Source organism: Hylobates moloch, unplaced genomic scaffold, assembly GCF_009828535.3.
Source record: "Hylobates moloch isolate HMO894 unplaced genomic scaffold, HMol_V3 SCAFFOLD_14, whole genome shotgun sequence".
Taxonomy (NCBI): domain Eukaryota; kingdom Metazoa; phylum Chordata; class Mammalia; order Primates; family Hylobatidae; genus Hylobates; species Hylobates moloch.
The window spans coordinates 64,077,597-64,100,883 of record NW_026652289.1 but is presented as its reverse complement, the minus strand read 5'-3'; the positions used below and the strand labels follow the sequence as shown (position 1 = coordinate 64,100,883).

The window sequence follows — 23,287 nt, the reverse complement described above, 5'->3', positions numbered from 1 at the left end:
TGGGGAAGACTAAACAGGCTGCCCATATGTGGAAAAGGAAGGGGTAAGGAGACACAAAAGAATGCCCCCCAGAATATCAGCCAAATGGCTCTTTAGAGCAAGAATCATTTCTTTAGTTAAAATGCCCAAAGCAATGGGTAGTGGAAGAGTGTGTGAAAGTAGTCACGCCCAGGTACAGGAAATAAGTAAGTATGCCATTTGCAGAGAATTTAAAATAAAACTGCTTGGGCGTGGCAACTCACATCTGTAATCCCAGCAGTTTGGGAGGCAAGGCAGGACAATCGCTTGAGGCCACAAGTTCAAGAGCGGCCTGGGCAGCAAAGCAGACGCTGTCTCTACAAAAAAGTAGCCGAGGTCAGGTGCAGTGACTCACACCTATAACCCAGCACTTTAGGAGGCCAAGGCAGACAGATCACCTAAGGTCAGGAGTTCGAGACCAGCCTGCCAACATGGTGAAACCTCATCTCTACTAAAAATGCAAAACTTAGCCAGGTGTGGTAGCAGGTGCCTGTAACCCCAGCTACTCGGGAGGATGAGGCAGGAGAATCACTTGAACCCAAGAGGCAGAGATTGCAGTGAGCCAAGATTGCGCCACTGCACTCTAGCCTGGGCAACAAAGCAAGACTCTGTCTCGGGAAAAAAAAAAAAATTAGCCGGGCATGGTCCTTGTAGTCCTACCTACTAGGGAGGCTGAGGTGGGAAGATCATTTGAGACCAGGAGATCGAGGCTGCAGTGAGCTATGATCATGCCACTGCACTCCAGCCTGGGCAACAACGAGACTCCATCTATAAAAAAAAAAGAATTTAAGGCCGGGCGCCATGGCTCACGCCTGTAATCCCAGCACTTTGGGAGGCCGAGGTGGGCGGATCACCAGGTCAGGAGATTGAGACCATCCTGGCTAACATGATGAAACCCCGTCTCTACTAAAAATACAAAAAAATTAGCCGGGGCTGGGCGCGGTGGCACGCCTGTAATCCCAGCACTTTGGGAGGCCGAGGCGGGTGGATCACGAGGTCAGGAGATCGAGACCATCCTGACTAACACAGTGAAACTCCATCTCTACGAAAAATACAAAAAAATTAGCCGGGCATGGTGGTGGGTGCCTGTAGTCCCAGCTACTCCGGAGGCTGAGGCAGGGGAATGGCGTGAACCCCGGAGGCGGAGCTTGCAGTGAGCCGAGATTGCGCCACTGCACTCCAGCCTGTATCCCACTACTCGGAGGCTGAGGCAGGAAAAGGCTGAACTTGGAGGCGTTGCATGACAAGAATCATCCACTGCACTCACCTGTCTCAAAAAAAAAAAAAAAGAATTTTAAAAATATGCAAGATGTGTAGATGTGTAAGGATATAGATTTTTTAAAAAAGAATTTAGGTCAGGCACAGTGGCTCACGTCGGTAATCCCAGCACTTTGGGAGGCCAAGGCCTCCCAACACGGAGAAACCCCATCTCTACTAAAAATACAGAATTAGCTGCGCGTGGTGGCACACGCCTATAATCCCCCTACTTGGGAGGCTGAGGCAGAAGAATTGCTTGAACCCAGGAGGCGGAGGTTGCGGTGAGCCGAGATCGCGCCATTGCACTCCAGCCTGGGCAACAAGAGCGAAACTCCGTCTCAAAAAAAAAAAAGAATTTAAAAAATAAAATCCATCCTGGCTAACACGGTGAAATCCCATGTCTACTAAAAAATACAAAAAAAGTAGCTGGGCGTGGCGGTGGGCACCTGTAGTCCCAGCTACTCTGGAGGCTGAGGCAGGAGAATGGCGTGAACCCGGGAGGCAGAGCTTGCAGTGAGCCGAGATCACGCCACTGTACTCCAGCCTGGGCGACAGAGAGAGACTCCATCTCAAAAATAAATAAATAAATAAAAATAAAATAAAACTGGCTTGGTTTATTATCTTCATGCAACGGCAACTCTAAATAATATCTGTGATAAAAGGCCCCTCCTGGCAGGGGCTGACAGCTCCCATCACCCGTCTTGGGATGCCACCAGCCCAAAGGAAACTAGTCCGGAGTCAGTCTCTGGGCTTCTGGTTGGCATCACCCAAAACTCAGCCATTAGAAACTTTAATTGCAGATACCTGGCTGGGCGCGGTGGCTCACGCCTGTAATCCCAGCACTTTGGGAGGCCGAGGCAGGTGGATCACGAGGTCAAGAGTTCGAGACCAGCCGGGCGCGGTGGCTCACGCTTGTAATCCCAGCACTTTGGGAGGCCGAGGCGGGTGGATCACGAGGTCAGGAGATCGAGACCACGGTGAAACCCCGTCTCTACCAAAAATACAAAAAATTAGCCGGGGGTGGTGGCGGACGCCTGTAGTCCCAGCTACTCGGAGAGGCTGAGGCAGGAGAATGGCGTGAACCCGGGAGGTGGGGCTTGCAGTGAGGCGAGATTGCGCCACTGCACTCCAGCCTGGGTGACAGAGCGAGACTCCGTCTCAAAAAAAAAAAAAAAAAAAAAAAAAAGAGTTCGAGACCAGCCTGACCAACATAGTGAAACCCCGTCTCTACTAAAAATACAAAAATTAGCTGGGCATAGTGGTGTGCGCCTGTAATCCCAGCTACTTAGGAGGCCGAGGCAGGATAATTGCTTGAACCTGGGAGGCAGAGGTTGCGGTGAGCCAAGATCACACCACTGCATTCCAGCCCAGGTGACACGGCGAGACTCCGTCTCAAAAAAAAGAAAAAAAAAAAAAGAAAATTGCAGATACCTTTCTCCCTGACTTCAAGTCTCACCAAAAACCCTAATATAAAATACAATAGCAGTATACTGTGTGGTTAGGAGCAAACTCTGGGTTCAAATCCCAACCTCCCCACTTAATAGCTACATGAAAGTTATTTAACCTCTCTGTGCCTCACTTTCCTCATTTATGAAATGGTGATAATAATGTAAGTACTTCATAATGCTCTTACAAAGATTAAGAGTTAAAATGGTGCGGTACATATAACAATGCCTGGCATAAATACAACATACAGGTTCACTATTATTAGTACAGCCTCTCCCTTAGATTACTTAGGCAGAGAGGACACATCCACAATAACTCCCAGGGAGGAGGGGAACCTGACCTCCTACTGCTATCTGCCTGGCCCGGCTTCTAGGTGAGTGCCTAGAAACAGAGAAGCCTCCTTTCCCTCATATTCAAAGAAAGCCGGCAGACCAAGATGTCCCAGATGCTTTCAAATGCTACTGATGTTAAAGAAAAGGGAGGTGCCCAAATAGCACACCGGATCCAGGAATTACCTCGCACTCATCTAGAGTGCCTTAACCCCCACCTCTCACACCCCCCTCCCTGTTCCATCCACACAAGTCTAAGCACCTGTTCACCTACATCTCAGGGAGGGCTGACCTCAAGCCACCCAGTGGTCCCAGGGCTCTGGCTGCTTCCTGACACCCCTCTGAGGACACATGATGGACTCTACGGTACCAGGCCTACAAGCAGCAGCCCTGTCCCAGCCACACTGGGATGAGGTGGGAGGGCACAGAAGGGCAAAGCCCCTCAGGTCAAACTGTAGCCCCCTTAGCTGCCATTAACCCCTGCCTTTCTATAGCTTACCGTTAAGCTGGCAAAAACTTTTTTAACTCTTAGAAACTAATATCCTCCCTCAACCCAATAGTATAAATACCACTCTCCCCCTTCCAGGGGTGCCCCCCAGTTAAAAATTAATTTAACAATCTCCAAACTCTTCAAGTTGTATACACTAATATACAGCTTTATATATGCCAATCATACCTCAAAAAAGTGGTTTTTAAAAATTACTATAACTTAGTATCACCTCATACCGTTAGTTGTCCCTTGATATGTGAGGGGGATTGGTTCCAGGGTTCCCCCTTGGATATCAAAATCTCCAGATGTTCAAGTCCCTTATATAAAATTTGTATATAACCTATGCACAGGCTGGGCGCGGTAGCTCACGTCTGTAATCTCAGCACTTTGGGAGGCCGAGCTGGGTGGACCACTTGAGGTCAGGAGTTCAAGACCAGCCTGGCCAACATGGTGAAACCCCGTCTCTACTAAAAATACAAAAATTAGCCAGGCATGGTGGCATGCACCTGCAATCCTGGAGGCTGAGGCAGGAGAATCACTTGAACCTGGGAGGAGGAGGTTGCAGTGAGCCGAGATTGTGCCACTGCACTCCAATCTGGGCAACAGAGACTGTCTCAAAAACAAAACAAGGCTGGGTGCAGTGGCTCAGGCCTGTAATCCCAGCACTTTGGGAGACTGAGGTGGGCAGGTCACCTGAGGACAGGAGTTCAAGACCAGCCTGGCCAACATGGTGAAATCCTGTCTACTAAAAAAACAAAAATTAGCCAGGTATGGTGGCGGCCGCCTGTAATCCCAGCTACTCAGGAAGCTGAGGCAGGAGAATTGCTTGAACCTGGGAGGCAGAGGTTGCAGTGAGCTGAGATCGTGCCACTGCACTCCAGCCTGGGTGACAAGAGTGAAACTCCCCTTCAAAAAAATAAAAAATAACCTATGCACATTTTCTGGATACTTTAACTCATCTCTAGATTATTCACAATACCTAATACAATGTGAATGCTATGTAAATAGTTGTTATATTTATTTGTATTTTTTTATTATTGTATTTTTTATCTACAACTGGATTCATGGATAGGCAACCCATAGATATGGAAGGCCAACAGCAACTGTATTATGAAAGCAAGGTCTCCACTTTCAAAATAAAAATCACATTTATCCCTCCTCAGAGACACGGTAACTACCCAGTTATCCCTTGAGAATCACTAAGACAGGACGTTTAGGTCTGAAGTTTGGCAGCACTGACACAGCCTGCCCCAGGCAGGTTCATGTACTGTATTACCTCATGTGGTCCCCAGCTCCAGCCAAGACTTACCTGCAGGACAGCAGAACCTCTAGATTGGGAGGGACATTTCAGCTCCTCCCCTTAATTCCCTACTGCCCTCCTTAGCTTTCAAAGGGTATCAAAGCTTTGAACACATCTTCCCAAGTGGCAGAAAAGTGCCAATTTTCCCGTAATCCCACAGTCATTACTGCCCTAATTCCAAACTCTCATTATGGCTGCACTGCCTGATATTGCTGCAATATAGCAAACTCCAGGTAGTTACCCAAACAAGCCATGTGGTTACACAAACCTGCCTCCTCACTTATACATGCGACTCCCTCCTCTTGGAATGCCTTTTCCACCCCCACACGTCTAACTTGGCTCCTCCTACTCACCCACATCTCAGGGAAGGCTGAACTCTAATCTCTCAGGAGCACCATGGTACCATGTGCTGATATGCCTTTATTTTATCTACCATTGCATTTCACCTACCACCACTTCCTGGCAAGTCCTTCCGACCTCCTAGGCTGAGAATTTTCACTTGTATCCTTAACCCCTGGGTCCAGAAAGAAAACTTAATGCATATGACATGGATAAAGCCTATAGGTAGGGTAGTCAAGCAGGCAGAGTCAAGGCTATCCAAAGCAGTTCAGGACAAGCAACCTCACTGATAACTCCCAGAACCATGAAAATACACTCCCTTCGCCAATGACCCAGCGCCTTTAGGAATTGAGGTCTTATGGTGTGCAGCAGCATTCCTTGGTTTTCTGGGCTTGCTCTCTCTAGTCTCCAAGAGTTGACTGGGAAGAAGCCGCCTGTGTCAGCCATGGGAGTAAACCACTGCTAACGCTGATTCTCCAGATGGTTGCTCTTAGGGGCTGCAGAACTGACTGCCTAGGGAGCATCTAAACTACAGGGAGGATTCCAGTTCCAGCCTACACCACCAATCCAAGATGGAGCCACCAGCACAGGGGCTCATGGCCCACTATTCAGAAGACTAGGCCAGAGCTTGGGGAATAACCCTTTCCCTTACCAGACCAGACAGACACTGGGCTCCAGGAGACCCTCAGAACCCTTCGTTTTGGACCTCTGCTAAACGCGAGCCCACCATGCCCTTTTGTAAGTGCACTGATTTGGAACCACCATAGGGCCGCAGGCCATCTCAATTCCCAAGGAGGAATAGTAGGGATTCCACTTTTTGAGAATCCTGCCCTCTTTCCCAGAAAAGGTACTTAGAAAGGAGTGGCTAAAACCTCAAATGCTTTTTTCAAGACTTAGAATGGCCACATGGGTCACCCTTCTCACCCAACAGCAGTGGGTTTGAGAGTTTGCCCAGTACCAGACTCTTGGGCAGTGTGAAGTCCCCACTGAAGTAGATCCTTTAGCAGAAGTGGGGTTCTGGGTCCCCATCCAGCTTCATAGGAGACATGCTCTCCCCCAGTTTCAGCCCACGGCAGGGGGCCACGCAGAGACTCCAAGTATGCTAGCAACCCTGTCACCCTCCCCAACTGTCAAGGGAGATTCTAACAGCCAGGTAGAGTCAGGATGGGGGCAAGATCCCCAAAGCCAAGGGCCTGTTGGCATCAAGGTACAAGGAGGGCAAGGCCTCTGGAGCCCAAACAAACCCACCACACTCAAGCCATTAGTGGACAGATGTCACAGTTGTACATTCTTCCCTTCCCCTTCCGCCAAAAAGTGGAGATCCAGACCTAGATTCTCATCGACTGGGGCTGGCTGAGGGTCTCTGAATTGCCGAGTGGGAGCTGGCGGCGCTGAGCCCAGCCCAGCCGAGGGCCACCGGCGCCATTCTGCACCAACCTCCCAGCACAAGGGGAGGAGGCAACACCAGTCCACACCAGGGGCTCTGCGGTTTCTCCCCCAGGCCAAGGGGAAGGGCGCCCAAGGTGGATAACCAGCCCTTGGTTTCCTGGGCGAGAACATGCCAGGGCAGGGGCAGGAAGGGTCTCTCACCCCTAGAATGACGCAGCAGAGGCCAGAGGCCCTGCGAAGCCTGTCCCCTTCTACTCCAGTTCTTGTCTCCGCCAGCCTAGCTCCTCGTTCCTATTCACTGATAGCTTTGAGGCTTTTATCCAGCACCCCACCCCGCACACACATCCTCCCTACCATCCATTAACCACCCAGCTGCTGGTGGTTCCACGGAGCCGCCTTACACTCCCTCCCTTTCGCACATGGCCGGTGGACGAGATGATTTCGCCCCTCCTGGCAGGATCCCACCCGAGCCAGCTTTGGGGTCCTGGCTTGGTTGCCAGGACAAACCCAGAGAGAGGAGAAGGACGAACGGAGTGTCTTTAGTCATCTCCTTCCAAACTAATTAAATTGTGGGCTCACCTCTGCCAAAGCCCAGGTTCTGGGGCTGTGAAGAAAGCCCGCCCACCCCCATGACAACAGCTCGCATGAACCGAGGAGCCGGCCGGCCGGCCCAGGCCTCCAAGGTCACGGGGAGGGGGTCAGGGTGGAAAAGGCAGTGGAGTGAAGGTGCCGCCCTCGGGCCGTGCTAATCCCGCTCAGCTCCGTGCCGCCGAGGCGCGGTCCTGGCCACGCGGGAGATGCGCCTCGGAGGAAGGCGGCGAGCGGGTCCGGGGTGGGGAGCAACGGGCGCGCGGGCGGCAGGCGTGGAACAGACGCGGCGCATCTCGCCCACCGCGGGACGCCCGGACGGCGGCCGGCGCGCGCGGCCCGCCTCGAGCCCGAGAGGGCGGGGAGACAATGCCTGTCCAGCGGGGCAGTCCAGGCCGCACGCTCCCGCCCGCGGTCACGGGCCGCTCCTACCCGGGCGATAGGCAGCGGCGGGAAGGCGCCGGGAGCGATGGCCACCCCGGCCCCGCGAAGCGCGGCAGGCCCCGCTCGCCCTCTCCCGCGCCCGCCTAGCGTGCGCTTCACCCGGCAAGTCCCGGGGCCACAGACCCACCTCCTCCTCCAGGGCGCCGCCGGAGCCCGCGCCGGAGCCGGTGCCGGTGCTGCCGCCGTGCTCGCCGTCCGGCTTCAGGTTGCTCATGGTGCGGGGGAGGGGGCGGCGGGAAGGAACGCGAGGGCGAGCGCGGCGCCGGCCCCGCGGGGAGTGGGAAGGGGCGCGGGGAGCGGTGCGCTCGCGGGTGCGGAGCGGGTGGCGGGGGACCCACGGGGCAGTGAGAGGGGCAGCCTCCGCGTTGGGCCAGGGTCACATCAAGTTTGGCGGGTGCGGGAGGTGGGGAGGGGTGCGGCGGGACCGCCGCCTCCCCCTTTTTGGACCGGCGACCGAGTGGCGGTCGGCGGCGGGGGCGGGGCCGGGGAGGGGCCGGGGGCGGGGGGCGGGGGGCCGGACCGTCCTCACTGGGCCCGGCCACCCCTCCTCTGCCTCGCGCAGCCAATCCCCACCGCCCACCGCGGGCTCGCCCCGGCCCCGGCCGCGGCGCGCCGGCCTCCGGCCGGGCCTTTCCCCTGTCTCTCGCCTGGGTCAGCGCTCTCCCTCTCTCCTCTTCCCCCGCTCCCTTCTCCACGGCAAGTTTTTAAACTTTGATGAACTCGCCTAGCGAACTTTCTTAAAGGGGCCGCGCGCTGCGCGCCCCAGCCCGCGGGAGGTGGAGCCCAGTGCCCCGCACGCAGCGCCCCCGTCCCTGGGCGGCCCTGCCCTGGCGGCCTCGCGCTTAGGGCGCCCGCAGCGAGGTTTCCGAGCCGTCGACTCCCCTTGTATCTTGATCTAGGGTTTTGGGGTGCCCGACTCACTCATTCTGCCCCTAAATCCAGTCGCCCAGACCTCAGCTCCGGGGGACCGGGTTCTGGGGGTGATGGCCGGGGGGAGGAGGTTGGGAGACACCTGAGCTTTGGCCCGGGCTGGGCGCTGTTTTGCTGAGTGACCTTGAGGAAATCACTTCCCCTCTCTGGCCTCAGGCTCCCAGCCCAGAGGGTGGGACTTAGGATCTCAAACTTCCCACTCCCAGTCACTATCTGAGTAGGACTTAGGTGGGGATTCGAGTGTTGGGACCCTAATGGTCATTAGCGAGGGCTGCCTCGAATGACCAGGAAGGTTCTGTTGCCCACCTTGCCCTCAACACACCTGGCCTTCGGGTCTTCTCGCTCCTCCCCCGACCTCGGTGCCCCTCACACCTTTCCCTGCCTCATATTCTGAGCCCGAAGGCTGGGGACGAATGTAGTAGCCTCGAGGCTCGGGGTGGGGGGTCGTCGTGACTCCCCCCCACCCCCGCGCAGGTTAGTAGGGCGCGGCCTCTGGGTCGGTTTTCTCTTGTATTTGAAAACCCAGCCGATGGGGGCCGGCCCTGCTGCCACAGTAGAAACCCCGCACCCACCTCGTGGATGCGTGGAAGCGCTGCAGCCTGAATCCGGCAGAGCCGCGGGAGAACTGGGTCCATCCTCAGTGCCCCTTCTCCTGGATGGGGCGGAGGTTGCGGTGACCCGAGATCTTGCCATTGCACTCTAGCCAGGGCAACAAGAGCGAAACTCCGTCTCAAAAAAAAAGAAAAGAAAAGAAAAAAGAAAAAATAAAAGCTGGATTTGCAGTCACGGACTGGTTAGGATCTCAGACCGCGGACAAGTACCTGAGCCCCAGAACCTCTGTGTGTCGACCTCCTGAATTAGGTAGGACTAGCACCACAGGATCACTGTGCTGTGGTTTAGTCTTCCCAGTAAATTATAATCTCCATCCTGACCTGCCATCTCACAGATAAACTGAGGCCTAGAGATGGGCAATGTCTTTCCAATCATACACTCGTTCCTTTAGTAAATAATTATTGAAGGCCGGGCGCGGTGGCTCACGACTGTAATCCCAGCACTTTGGGAAGCCGAGGCGGGCGGATCACGAGGTCAGGAGATCGAGACCATGGTGAAACCCCGTCTCTACTAAAAATACAAAAAATTAGCTGGACGCAGTGGCGGGCGCCTGTAGTCCCAGCTACTCGGGAGGCTGAGGCAGGAGAATGGCGTGAACCCGGGAGGCGGAGCTTGCAGTGAGCCGAGATTGCGCCACTGCACTCCAGCCTGGGTGACAGAGCGAGACTCCGTCTCAAAAAAAAAAAAAAGAATAATTATTGAGCACCTACTGTGGGCTGGGGACCACTTTCGGCTGGTGGCAAGGCCAGGAGCACCCTGGTTTCCCATCAGGCCTGTTGCCAACACTTGGCTCAGGCCCTATAAAGGGGGAACTGCTGCCTGTAGGAGTCAGACCTTTACCCAGAGTTTTTAAGGTGCCTCCAGCCTCAGGCATCTCCAGGTAGAACCAACCTTGGGAATCCTCAGATACCCCTACCATCCTCCACAGGCCTCAGTCCAATCTGGCTGTAGGCTTGATCACCACCCCCTCCCCTAGAATAGGTCTTCCTATCAGGTTTGTCTCTAACTTTGGCCCAGGAATACTCTTGCTCTTCCCCTTCCTCCCCCGCTCCCACTAATCAATCCAAATCTTCCCTTCCCTCAAGATCCTGCTTTTCCCATGCTTTTTCCAGGAGAAGGAGCCTGGCCAGATTTCTGAACTCAGCCATTATATGGTTAATTTGAATTTTTCAAAGAAGAAGAGCCTCTCATCTTGTAATTCTGGTCACCATTCTTCTCCATTCTGGTCTCCATTTTCTCCATAGATGGGAGAGCTAAGGCCCAAAAAGGTGACAAATGACACAGGGGCCACAACTGACCCCCATCACTACATTTCTTTTTTTGTTTTTGTTTTTGTTTTGGGGGCTTCTTTGAGATGAAGTCTTGCTCTGTTGCCACACTGGAGTGCAGTGATGCGATCTCGGCTCACTGCAACCTCCACCTCCCAGTTTCAAGCTGTTCTGCCTCAGCCTCCTGAGTAGCTGGGACTACAGGAACGCGCCACCATGCCCAGCTAACTTTTGTATTTTTAGTAGAGACGGTTTCACCATGTTGGTCAGGATGATCTTGATCTCTTGACCTTGTAATCCGCCCCCCTCGGCCTCCCAAAGTGCTGAGATTACAGGCGTGAGCCACCGTGCCTGGCCTTCTTTTCTTTTTTTAGAGACAGGATCTTGCTCTGTCACCCAAGCTGGAGTGCAGTGGCACAATCACGGCTCACTCCAGCCTTGAACTCCTGGGCTCAAGTGATCCTTCTACCTCAGCCTCCCAAGTAGCTGTGATTACAAGTACAACACCACGCCCAGCTAATTTTTTTTTTTTTTTTTTTTTTTTAAGAGACTGGCCTCTCATTGTGTTGTCCCAAGCTGGTCTTGAACTCCTGGGCTCAAGTGATCCTCCTGCCTTGGCCTCCCAAAGTGCTGGTTATTATAGGCGTGAGCCACCACACCCAGCCTGTATTTCTTCTTAAGTTCTTCATAATTTGTAGTAATTGCTTAACCCTTATTAGACTGCCATTACTTATTTAACCTGTCTCTTGTTAGATATTTGTATTATTTCCAGTTTTTTTCTCTTTTGCCTTCATAGGCAAACTTTATATGAGGATTCTTTTCTTTTCTTTTTTTCTTTTTCTTTTCTTTGAGACGGAGTCTCACTATGTCACCCAGGCTTGAGTGCAGTGCATCCTCCATCTCCCAGGTTCAAGCAGTTCTCGTGCCTCAGCCTCCTGAGTAGCTGGGATTACAGGTGCCTGCTACCACACCCGCTATCACACCTGGCTAATTTTTGTATTTTCAGTAGGGACAAGGTTTCACCGTGTTGGCCAGGCTGGTCTTGAACTCCTGGCCTCAAATGATCTGCTCACCTTGGCCTCTCAAAGTGCTGAGATTACAGGCATGAGCCTGCCCTCTTATATGAGCATTCTTAATGCCTCAGAAAGTTTCCTGTGTGTGTGACCAGTCCTTAAGCACTTTGGAGGCAACAACTGTCTTTTCCCTCTCTGTGCACCCCTATGGCCCCTGAAATGGCAGAATCTCCAATCTCACATGGATTTGGAGATCATATAAACACAAAGCTCCCACCCAGCCCGCACCTTCATGAGTAGTCATGCATACCCATTGGTGCTGACCAGAAGCTGATGTGAAGAAGGAGGCTGGAGAGAGGAGTCTGGGGTGTACAACTCTTCCAGACATCTGAAGGGTAGGAACTTATATCTCTGTCTCTCCAGCTATGACCTAGTAGTGTAGCCTCTAGTAATCTCTTCAGTGCCCCAGGCCTCCCCCACTGCCATGCTCCATATCACCTCTGAGCTTCTCGAATTTCTATTCCTTTTGTCTGGAATCCTCCCATCCTCACTCTTCACCCCCAGCTTCCAGACCTTTCCCAGTACCCGTTCTTCCTCCCCTGTGCTCTCAGAGTGCCTTCTCTGTGTCCTGTTGAGCCTGGGAATACCTTGTTTTGAAGTTTCACCTACCACATGGGAAGCTTTCTGACTCCAAGGAGTGGCTGTAAACCCTGCTGAGTGAGTAGAACTCCTTAATCTCTGCAGCCCCCTGGCCTCCGGCAAGGAGCAGATGATGGTGGGCATTTTCAGTAGTAGGTGTTTAATAAACCTTTGCTGAACCAATACTGGGCTATTCCTGGAGCTTCTGGGCTATCTGAAGCCAATGGCCCTTTCTCTTTGATGTACTGTACATACATCATCCTTCAATATTTCATCCTTAGGGTAGGGAAAAGAGATGGCCTCACTCCTGGGAAACATCACCCTGGAACTCAACTCCTGAGAGTGTGCCTGGCTACTTCAGGGCAGGCCCCCATTCTGACCCCAACTTTTCCACCACCAAGAAAGCCTAGGCAATAAGAAGGCAGGTAGAAGCTGGGCTTGGTGGTGTGCGCCTGTAGTCCCTGCCACTTGGGAGGCTGAGCTGAGAGGATTAATTGAGCCCAGACTCAAGTCTAGATGGGGCAACATAGCAAGATCCCCTCTTTATTTAAAAGAAAAAGAAGAGGCCGGGCGCGGTGGCTCACGCTTGTAATCCCAGCACTTTGGGAGGCCGAGGCGGGCGGATCACGAGGTCAGGAGATTAAAAAGAATGAACCAAAAATTAGCGAACCGGAGGCGAGTTGTGTGACCCAAGGCTGACCATGATCCAGCCGGGAAAAAAAGAAAAAGAAGAAAGGCAGATAGAGAGGATGACCTTGAAGCTTAAAGGCTGAGATGTGTCTGAGTTATATTTTCTTTTTCTTTATTTTTTTTGGGGGGGAGTCAGGGTCTTGCCCTGTCACCCAGGCTGGAATGTAGTAGCACAGTCTTGGCTCACTGCAACCTTAACCTCCTGGGTTCAAGCGATTCTCCCACCTCAGCCTCCCAAGTAGGTGGGAATACAGGATCCCACCACCAGGCCCTGCTAACTTTCCCTAGTAGGGTTTCACCATGTTGGCCAGGCTGGTTTCGAACTCCTGACCTCAAGTGATCCACCTGCCTCAGCCTCCCAAAGTGCTAAGATTACAGGCGTTAGCCACCGTGCCTGGCCATAATTTTTGTATTTTAGTAGAGATGGGTTTTGCCATGTTGCCCAGGCTGGTCTCAAACTCCTGGCCTCAAGTGATCCACCCACCTTGGCCTCCCAAAGTGCTGAGATTATAGGAGCCACCACACCCAGCCATCTGAGGTATATTTTCTTGGTGCTCATAGGTTTTTGTTTATTTGTTTTGAGACAGAGTCTCACTCTGTTGTCTAGGCTGGAATGCAATGGTGCGATCTCAGCTCACCACAACCTCCATCTCCTGGGTTCAATCAATTCTCCTGTCTCAGCCTCCTGAGTAGCTGGGATTACAAGTGCGCACCACCATGTCCAACTAATTTTTGTATTTTTAGTAGAGATAGGGTTTTACCATGTTGGCCAGGCTGGTCTCGAACTCCTGAGCTCAAGTGATCCGCCTGCCTTAGCCTCTCAAAGTGCTGAGATTATAGGTGTGAGCCACCACGCCCGCCCGTTGTTTATAGGTTTAAGCTCCACTTAAGTGCAAGAGGTCTCTGGAGGGAAAGGGGACAGGCTGCTGCCCCAAGCAGTTAATATAATCTTTCTATTGTTCCTGCTATCCCTAGTTGTAGGATTAAGGGAACTTTACTAGCCACTGGTAGATGGCATGGATGGTGGGAAAAGCATGAAATAGCCCTGTGATAGGATTCTGATTCTGTAACCTTGGGCAAGTTGCCAGCTAGTATCAGGCAGTTCATCTGTAAAATGGGAATACTAGTACACAATTGCAAGAATGTGTTAAGTAAGATAAGAGCTCATGGTAAGCTCTTGGAGGTTGTGATTATTGCCCTGGGTCCACTGCTAGTTTGCAGGTCAAGGTCATAGACTGGGTAATTCCTTTTTTTTGAGACAGAGTCTTGCTCTGTCATCCAGGCTAGAGTGCAATGGTGTGATCTCGGCTCACTGCAACCTCTGCCTCCCAGGTTCAAGTGATTCTCCCGCCTCAGGCTTCCCAGTAGCTGGGATTACAGGCACCTACCATCATGCCTGGTTAATTTTTGTATTTTTGTAGAGACAGGGTTTCGCCATGTTGGCCAGGCTGGTCTCGAACTCCTGACCTCAGGTGATCCGCCCACCTCGGCCTCCCAAAGTACTGGAATTACAGGCATGAGCCACCAAGCCCAGGCAACTGGTTAATTTCAGCCCCAAATCACTGAGCTCTCCCTTTCTCTCCTTGCCTTCCTCTGGGCCACATTGTGAACGTGGATCCCAGGTTCCAATCTAAGATAAACAGTATTTCCAAAGTAGCTGTGCCAGAAGACCTGGATCTGCGTCCAGGTCACCACGGCAACCCGTTTGACCATAGGCAGATAGTTTAATTTGTCTAAGGCTTTGTTTTCTCAAGGTAAAACTAGAGAACTAGAGACACCTTTCAGGCTTTCATGAGTGTTCCCTAGGCTTCTGTAAGAATTAAATGAGATCCTGATGCTGAAACTTCTTTGAAGTCCTCAAAGCCCCAAGACAACAGGAGGGGCGATTGTAAAGTCAGCAAAGGAACAACACGAGAACTTCACTTCAGATCCAGCCTTCCTAAGAGGCAGTGTCTCCTCCCTGCACACCATCTCCCAAAGACGTTATTTCTCCTGTCCCCACCACATAGCTGAAAATTAGCAGGGGACCACCTGAGGACAGGGATAGCGTCTCTTCACCTTTGAATCAAATCCTGGAAGCCCAGCTCAGGTCCTGGCAGAGGGGTTTCAGTAATGAATATTGAATGATTGAAAGGCTAGGGTTACCAAGGAAATATCTCTGACAGCGTTTTTTTTGTTTTGCTTTGCTTTGTTTTGTTTTGTTTTGAGACGGAGTCTTGCTTTGTTGCCCAGGCTGGAGTACAGTAGTGCGAGCTTGGCCCACTGCGACCTCCTTCTCCTGGGTTCAAGCAATTCTCTTGTCTCAGCCTCCAGAGTAGCTGGTGTTACAGGCACTTGCCACCATGCCTGGCTAATTTTTGTATTTTTAGTAGAGATGGGGTTTCACCATATTGGTCAGGTTGGTCTCAAACTCCTGACCTTGTGATCCGCCTGCCTCGACCTCCCAAAGTGCTGGGATTACAGGCGTGAGCCACCGCGCCCTACAGTATTTTTACACTAACATGTCAAAGGCTGCTTTTCCTGTCTTCCAAGATGGGAGGGAGAGTGAGATGCCAGGAACCTGAATGGGGAGAGGACCTAGGATTAAAAAACAAAGAGAAGCCCCAAAGGGATGTCTGGCAGGCCAAAGGTTTCTGTCTGAACCCTGAGCTCCCTATTCACACCTCCCTCTCAGCACCCAGGGCCTGTGAAACCACAGGGCCCACGCCCTGCTTCACTGCCAGTTCCTATGAAACTACAGCCTTTGCTGATGGGGAAACTGAGGTTCAGCGGCCAAAATCAACTAGCTTGAAGTTACACAGCAAAGTACTGAGTTCACTTAATACTTTCTTTTTTTTTGAGACGGAGTCTCGCTCTGTCGCCCAGACACTGGAGTGCAGTGGTGCGATCTCGGCTCACTGCAAGCTCCGCCTCCTGGGTTCATGCCATTCTCCTGCCTCAGCCTCCTGAGTAGCCGGGACTACAGGTGCCCGCCACCACACCCGGCTATTTTTTTGTATTTTTAGTAGAGACGGGGTTTCACCGTGTTATCCAGGATGGTCTCGATCTCCTGACCTCGTGATCCGCCTGCCTCGGCCTCCCAAAGTGCTGGGATTACAGGCGTGAGCCACCGTGCCCGCCAAAAACTTAGCTGTATTTTTAGTAGAGATGGGGTTTCACCGTGTTATCCAGGATGGTCTCGATCTCCTGACCTCGTGATCCACCCACCTCGGCCTCCCAAAGTGCTGGGATTACAGGCGTGAGCCACTGAGCCCAGCAATACTTTCTGTTTAATTTCAAAAGCAAGTAGCTTAGAAGCTTTCTTTCTAAGAAAAAAAAAAAAATCAAACCTAATCAAATAGATTTTCATATATACCCCCCCAATGATCTGTTATCCTCTAGAAAGTCTGTGTGTTTGTGTGTGTGTGTGCGCACACATGTGCATTTTTTTAAATGAGTTTTAAGTTCTGGCAACAATTTAATGACACTTGCTAAACTTTTACTGCTTTTGAGTCCTTCCCAGGGAAACAAAGGTCACTGAAAGCCTCTCTGGCCTGCTTCCCTGCCTGAGTCCCTGTCCTCCCAGAGCCTGGGAGAGGGCCTTCTGGGCCAGACCAACTGCGGAATTGCCCAGCATGCCTGGGAGGCTGGCTCTACCGGGCTACTTTTCTAAGGGACTTGAAGTAGGAATTGTTACACTTGACTAGAGTCCAGTGGGGCAACTGACAGTCTCAGGGACAGGGGCTCCACATGGAATGAGGTGGGATAGGGTGAGGAGGGAAGATGAGCTGTCTCTACCCTCACCACTGAAGGTGGCAGTGTGAGCCTATGCCCTCCTATACTGCCTTTTTTACCATCCAGAAGAGTCTGTTGCCCATGAGGGGAAGGGTGCACTCATCCTCTCTAAGGCCTTAGAAATTTAAGGAAGAAGTAGGGGGAGAGGACAATGCCTAACCCAAAGGAATACTTCCCAGTGGTGTGTTAGGGCACCACAGGTCATAAAATCTATGCAGAAGCTGCTTAGGACCAGGCACAGTGGCTCACACCTGTAATCCCAGCACTTAGGGAGGCTAAGGCAGGAGGATCCCTCGAGGCTAAAAGATCCAGACCAACCTGGGCAACATAGCAAAACCCTATCTCTATAAAGAAAAAAAAAACAACTAGGCCAGGCACAGTGACTCACGACTGTAATCCCAGTACTTTGGGAGGCTGAGGCAGGTGGATCATGAGGTCAGGAGATCGAGACTATCCTGGCCAACATGGTGAAATCCCATCTCTACTAAAAATACAAAAATTAGCTGGGTGTGGTGGCGCGTGCCTGTAATCCCAGCTACTCGGGAGGCTGAGGCATGAGAATTGCTTGAACTCAGGAGACAGAGGTTGCAGTGAGCCGAGATTGCACCACTGCACTCCAGCCTGGCGACAGAGCAAGACAATGTCTCAAAAAAACAAATACAAAAAACTAGCTGGGCATGGTGGTGTGTGCCTGTGGTCCCAGCTACTCAGGAGGCTGAGGTAGAAGAATTGCTTGAATCCTGGAAGTGGAGGCTATAGGGAGCTGTGATAGTACCACTGCACTTCAGCCTGTGCAACAAAAAAAGTCTCTAGAGGTCAACCAAGCCAATGGAGCCCACACTTAGCTGCAGTCCAGAATTGCCTTTTGAAAAAGACAGATTTCAGGGCCAGGCACGGTAGTTCACGCCTTAATCCTAGCACTTCGGGAGGCTGAAGCAGGCAGATCGCATGAGTTCAGGAGTTTGAGACCAGCCTGGGCAACATGGTGAAACCCCATCTCTACAAAATATACAAAAAAATTAGCCAGGCTTGGTAACTTGCACCTGTAGTCCTAGCTACTCAGAAGGCTGCGGTGGGAGGATCACCCAAGCCTGAGAGTTCCAGGCTGCAGTGGGCTATGATGGCACTATCGCCCTCCAGCCGGTGACAGAGTAAAACCCTTCCCCTGGAAAAAAGGAGATTTCTGGGTCCCATCTAAAAACAGCTACATCCAAATCTCTGGGAACAGGCCTTGGAAATCTCCTTGTACCCCCACAACTAGAACCTTAGGTCCCGAATCCAACTGTCTGTGCTAAACACTTGAATCTCTACCAGAAGCTAATCCAACCTTTGCCTGAACTGGAGGAGAAGCAACTCACATCCCCCACCCCAAATTGCTCATTCCACTGCCAAACCTCTAGCTCTCATTAGAGTAATATTGTTGTCAGATAATGATAACAATTTAGTGATAATTAACATTTATTCAATACTTGGCCTTTGACTCCTTTTTTTTTTTGAGATGGAGTCTTGCCCACTGCCCAGGCTGGAGTGCAGTGGCATGATCTCGGCTCACTACAACCACTGTCTCCTGGGTTCAAGCGATTCTCAAGCTATTCTCCTTTCTCAACCTCCCAAGTAGCTGGGATTACAGGCACCCACCATCATGCCCGGCTAATTTTTGTATTTTAGTAGAGACGAGGTTTCACCATGTTGGCCAGGCTGGTATTCAACTCCTGACCTTAGGTGATCCCTCAGCCTCAGCCTTCCATAGTGCTAGGATTACAGGCGTAAGTCATGGCACCCGGTTACTTTTTTTTTTTTTTTTTTGAGCCGGAATCTCACTCCATCGCCTAGGCTGGAGTGCAGTGGTGTGATCTTGGCTCGCTGCAACCTCCACCTCCTGGTTCAAGCAATTCTCCTGCCTCAGCCTCCCAGGTAGCTGGGACTACAGGCACATGCCACCATGCCCAGCTAATTTTTTGTATTTTTAGTAGAGACGGCGTTTCACTGTGTTCCCCAGGTTGGTGTCGAACTCCTGAGCTCAGGTGATCCACCCGCCTCAGCCTTCCAAAGTGCTGGGATTACAGGTGTGAGCCACTGTGCCCGGCCAGCCTTTGACTTCTTTTTTTTTTTTTTTTTGAGACAGAGTCTCACTCTGTCACCCAAGCTGGAGTGCAGTGGCGTGATCTTGGCTCACTGCAATTTCTGCTTCTTGGGTTTAAGTGATTCTTCTGCCTCAGCCTCCCGAGCAGCTGGGACTACAGGCATGCGCAACCATGCCTGGCTAATTTTTGTACTTTTAGTAGAGACAGGGTTTTACCATATTGGCCAGGCTGGTCTCGAACTCCTGACCTCGTGATCTGCTGGCCTCCACCCCCCAAAGTGCTGGGATTACAGGCATGAGCCACCATGCCTGGCCTGACTTCTTAACACAATGTTTAAGCTTCCAAGTTTTGCACTAAGATAGGCCTGGATTCAAACTTTGATACATTTTATATTTGTTTCTGTGACTTTGGACAAATGACGAGGGACTCTGAGCCTTGGTTTCTTTATCTGTAAAATGGGGATAGGGATAGTACTTATCTCATAATGTTTGTGTGCAATCAAATGAGATGATGTATAGGAAGTCCTTGACATACTGCCTGGCATAATGTCCTCTCAAATATATAATTCAGGCCAGGCGTGGTGGTGCACGCCTGTAATCCCAGCTACTTGGGAGGCTGAGGCAGAAGAATCACTTGAACCCAGGAGGCAGAGGTTGCAGGGAACCGAGATTGCACCACTGCACTCCAGCCTGCGTGACAGAGCGAGACTCTGTCTCAAAAAAAAAGGCCGGGTGTGGTGGCTCATGCCTGTAATCCCAGCACTTTGGGAGGCTGAGGTGGGCAGATCACGAGGTGAAGAGATTGAAACCATCCTGGCCAAAATGGTGAAACCGCATCTCTACTAAAAATACAAAAATTAGCTGGGCGTGGTGGCACGCTCCTGTAGTCCCAGCTCCTTGGGAGGCTGAGGCAGGAGAATTGCTTGAACCTGGGAGGCGGAGGTTGTGGTGAGCTGAGATCGCACCATTGCACTCCAGCCTGGGCACAGAACCAGACTCCGTCTCAAAAAAAAAAAAATAAAATAAATATATATATATATATATACACACATATATATGTATGTGTGTGTGTATATATATATGTGTATATATATGTGTGTATATATATATGTGTATATATATATGTATATATGTGTATATATATATATACTGGTGTTTAATGATTTTGTGTTTGTGTGTGGTATATATATATATACACATATGTATACACACACATATTACACAACAAAAATCATGGAACACCAGGTGTGTCACACCGGTAACCCACTTTGGGAGGCCGAGGCAATGATCATTCAAGGTCAGGATTTGAACCAGCCTATCTCTACTAAAAATAAAAAAATTAGGCCGGGCACAGTAGCTCAGGCCTGTAATCCCAGCACTTTGGGAGGCTGAGGTGGGCAGATCACCTGAGGTTGGGAGTTCGAGACCAGCCTGACCAACATGGAGAAACCCCATCTCTACTAAAAATACAAAATTAGCCAGGCATGTTGGCACATGCCTGTAATCCCAGCTACTCGGGAGGTTGAGGCAGGAGAATCACTTGAACCCAGGAGGCGGAGGTTGCAGTGAGCCGAGATTGCGCCATTGCACTCCAGCCTAGGCAATAAGAGCGAAACTCCGTCTCAAAAAATAAAATAAAATAGAAAAATTAGTCGAGCGTGCTCACTTGAACCCAGGAGGCAGAGGTTGCAGTGAGCCGAGATCGTGCCACTGCACTCCAGCCTGGGTGACAGAGCAAGACTGTGTCTCAAAAAAAAAAAAAAATTAGTTAAACCCAAATCTCTCTCTCTCTCTCTGCCTCCACCCAACTCCTCTATATATAACGGCCCTGGGTTCTACAGTCCCATAGAGCAAACCCATGTTCCCTGTCCTAGAGCAGCCTTGGCAGACAGCCACCCCATTCCTAGCACCTGACTCTGATTCCTGTCACCTCAAACCCTGGTTAAGCCCTCTTCTGAACTGTATGGCAACGGGGGTGGTGAAATATTTTGGGAAGGGGATTCTGCCCAGTAGGCCAGGCCTCTAGGAGTACCTTGAAGATGTAGGAAACCAGCAGCTTATGTGGAAAGGCTGTAGAGGTTGGTGATCCCAGGAGAGAAGAGGATGATGGCCCCTGCACCCTGATGATGTAAGGCTGCTAAGGCCAGCTGTGTGCTGGGCCCAAAGTTAGGCGTATCTCATCCCTGAGCTCATTTATCTTTCCTGGCTGCTCCATGAAATGATTTTTCCTTATTTTATATTTCCAGTGCAGAGAGGTTAAGTAACCTGGACTGTGATGTACAGCTATAACTGACAGGATTGGAATTGGAACCCAGGACTCTCCCAACTTCTGGTACTAGAATGTAACAAAGGAGTTAAGTCTGAATTGAGGTCTAGAGTCTAAAATGCAGTTTTAGGCTAGGCACAGTGGCTCATGCCTTTAGTCCCAGCACTTTGGGAGGCCGAGGCAGGAGGATTGCTCGAAACCTGGAGTTCAAGACCAGCCGGGCCTAACATAGTGAGACCCCCATGGCTAAAAATATATATATAATTTTAATATATATTATTAATATATACATAATATATAATATATGTTATATATCATATATTTTATATATGCATTTTATTTTATTTTTTATTTTTATTTCTTTCTTTGCTCTTGTTGCCCAGGCTGGAGTGCAATGGCATGATCTCGGCTCACTGCAACCTCCACCTCCCGGGTTCAAATGATTCTCCTGCCTCAGCCTCCCGAATAGCTGGGATTACAGGCATGTGCCACCACACCTGACTAATTTTGTATTTTTAGTAGAGACAGAGTTTCTCCATGTTGGTCAGACTGGTCTTGAACTCCCAACCTCAGGTGATCCGCCTGCCTCGGCCTCCCAAAGTACTGGGATTTACAGGCATGAGCCACCATGCCTGACCTTATTTTTTTTATTTTTTAAGAAAAACAAAAAACAAAATAAAATTCAGCTTTCTTCCAAGAATCATCAAGATAAACATTTGTTTTTTTATTTTTTATTTTATTCATTTATTTATTTATTGAGACAGAGTCTCACTCTGTTCCCCAGGCTGGAGTGCAGTAGTATGAGCTCAGCTCACTGCAGCCTTAATCTCCCCTGCTTGGGCAATCCTTCCACCTCAGCCTCTTGAGTAGCTGGGACTGCAGGTGTGTACCACCACGCCTGGCTAATTTTTGTATTTTTTGTAGAGACAGGGTCTCACCATGTTGCCCAGGCTGGTCTTGAACTCTTGGGCTCAAGTGATCTACTCACCTCTGCCTCCCAAAGTGTTGGGATTACAGGCATGAGCCACCATGCCTGACCTTTTTTTTTTTTTCTTTTTTTTTTTTTTGAAACAGGGTCTCTTTCTGTTGCCCAGGCTGGAATGCAGTGGCATGATCACGACTCACTGCGGCTCTGACCTTCCAGGCTCAAGCAGTCCTTCTGCTTCAGCCTCAACCTCCTGAGTGGCTGAGACCACAGACACACACCACCACACCTGCTAATTTTTTATTTTAGTAGAGATGAGATCTGTCTATGTTGCCCAGGCTGGTCTCAAACTCCTGGCTCAAACAGTCCTCATGCCTCAGCCTCCCAAAGTGCTGGGATTATAACCATGAGCCATTGTGCCTGGCCCAAACATTTATTAATTGCTTATCTAACAATAATCCTTTGAATTTATAGTATGCTTTATTTTACATTATTATTTATTTATTTATATTTTATTTATTTTATTTTTTTTTGAGACGGAGTCTCGCTCTGTCGACCAGGCTGGAGTACAGTGGCACAATCTCGGCTCACCACAACCTCCGCCTCCCGGGTTCAAGCGATTCTCCTGCCTCAGCCTCCCGAGTAGCTGGGATTACAGGCATGTACCACCATGCCCAGCTAATTTTGTATTTTTAGTAGAGACGAGGTTTCTCCATGTCAGTCAGGCTGGTCTCAAACTCCTGACATCAGGTGATCCGCTCACCTCGGCCTCCCAAAGTGCTGGGATTACAGGAGTGAGCCACTGCCCCTGGCCTATGTTCTCTTTAACATCCCCACGCTGGTCCATTTCGTGAATATGTCTGGTTTATCCAGTTTGCACCTACTGATAGACATTTAGATTGTTTCTACTATTTTGCTATTTTATTTTTATTTTTGAGACAAGATCTTATTCTGTCTCTTAGGCTGGAGTGTAGTGGTGTGACCTTGGATCACTGCAACCTCAACATCCTGGGCTCAAGCAGTCCTCCCACCTCAGCTTTTCTGGTACCTGGAATTACCGGTGTGTGCCACCACACCTGGCTAATTTATTTTTTTGTTTTTTGAGACAAAGTCTCACTCTATCGCCCAGGCTGGATTGCAGTGGCGCAATCTTGGCTCACTGCAAGCTCCGCCTTCGGAGTTCACACCATTCTCCTGCCTCAGCCTCCTGAGTAGCTGGGACTACAGGCGCCCACCACCACGCTGTGCTAATTTTTTGTATTTTTTAGTAGAGACGGAGTTTCACCGTGTTAGCCCGGATGGTCTCGATCTCCTGACCTCGTGATCTGCCTTCCTCGGCCTCCCAAAGTGCTGGGATTACAGGCGTGAGCCACCGCACCCGGCCTTATTTTTAAATTTTATTATTATTATTATTTTGAGATGGAGTCGTGCTCTGTTACCCAAGCTGGAGTGCGGTGGCGCACTCTTGGCTCAATGCAACCTCCGCC

At 50.6% G+C, this 23,287-nt stretch overlaps 1 protein-coding gene across 3 annotated transcripts in view; it reads right to left on the bottom strand.

The window, feature by feature from the left end:
* The window catches only part of RBPMS2 (RNA binding protein, mRNA processing factor 2), a 49,488-nt gene extending 28,715 nt beyond the window's left edge, over window positions 1-20,773 (bottom strand). The window contains exons 1-2 of one of the 3 annotated variants that reach the window (XM_058427244.1): window positions 20,642-20,773; window positions 9,103-9,229 (exon numbers count right to left, since the gene is read on the bottom strand). In XM_058427244.1, the coding sequence (XP_058283227.1) occupies window positions 9,103-9,165 (63 nt within the window). In that variant the 5' untranslated portion in view covers window positions 9,166-9,229; window positions 20,642-20,773. Of the gene's footprint in view, window positions 1-7,727; window positions 8,054-9,102; window positions 9,230-20,641 lie in introns of those variants that run through there. The other 2 variants (XM_032174421.1, XM_058427245.1) reach the window with 2 other exon arrangements.
* Window positions 20,774-23,287: the final 2,514 nt, after the last annotated feature.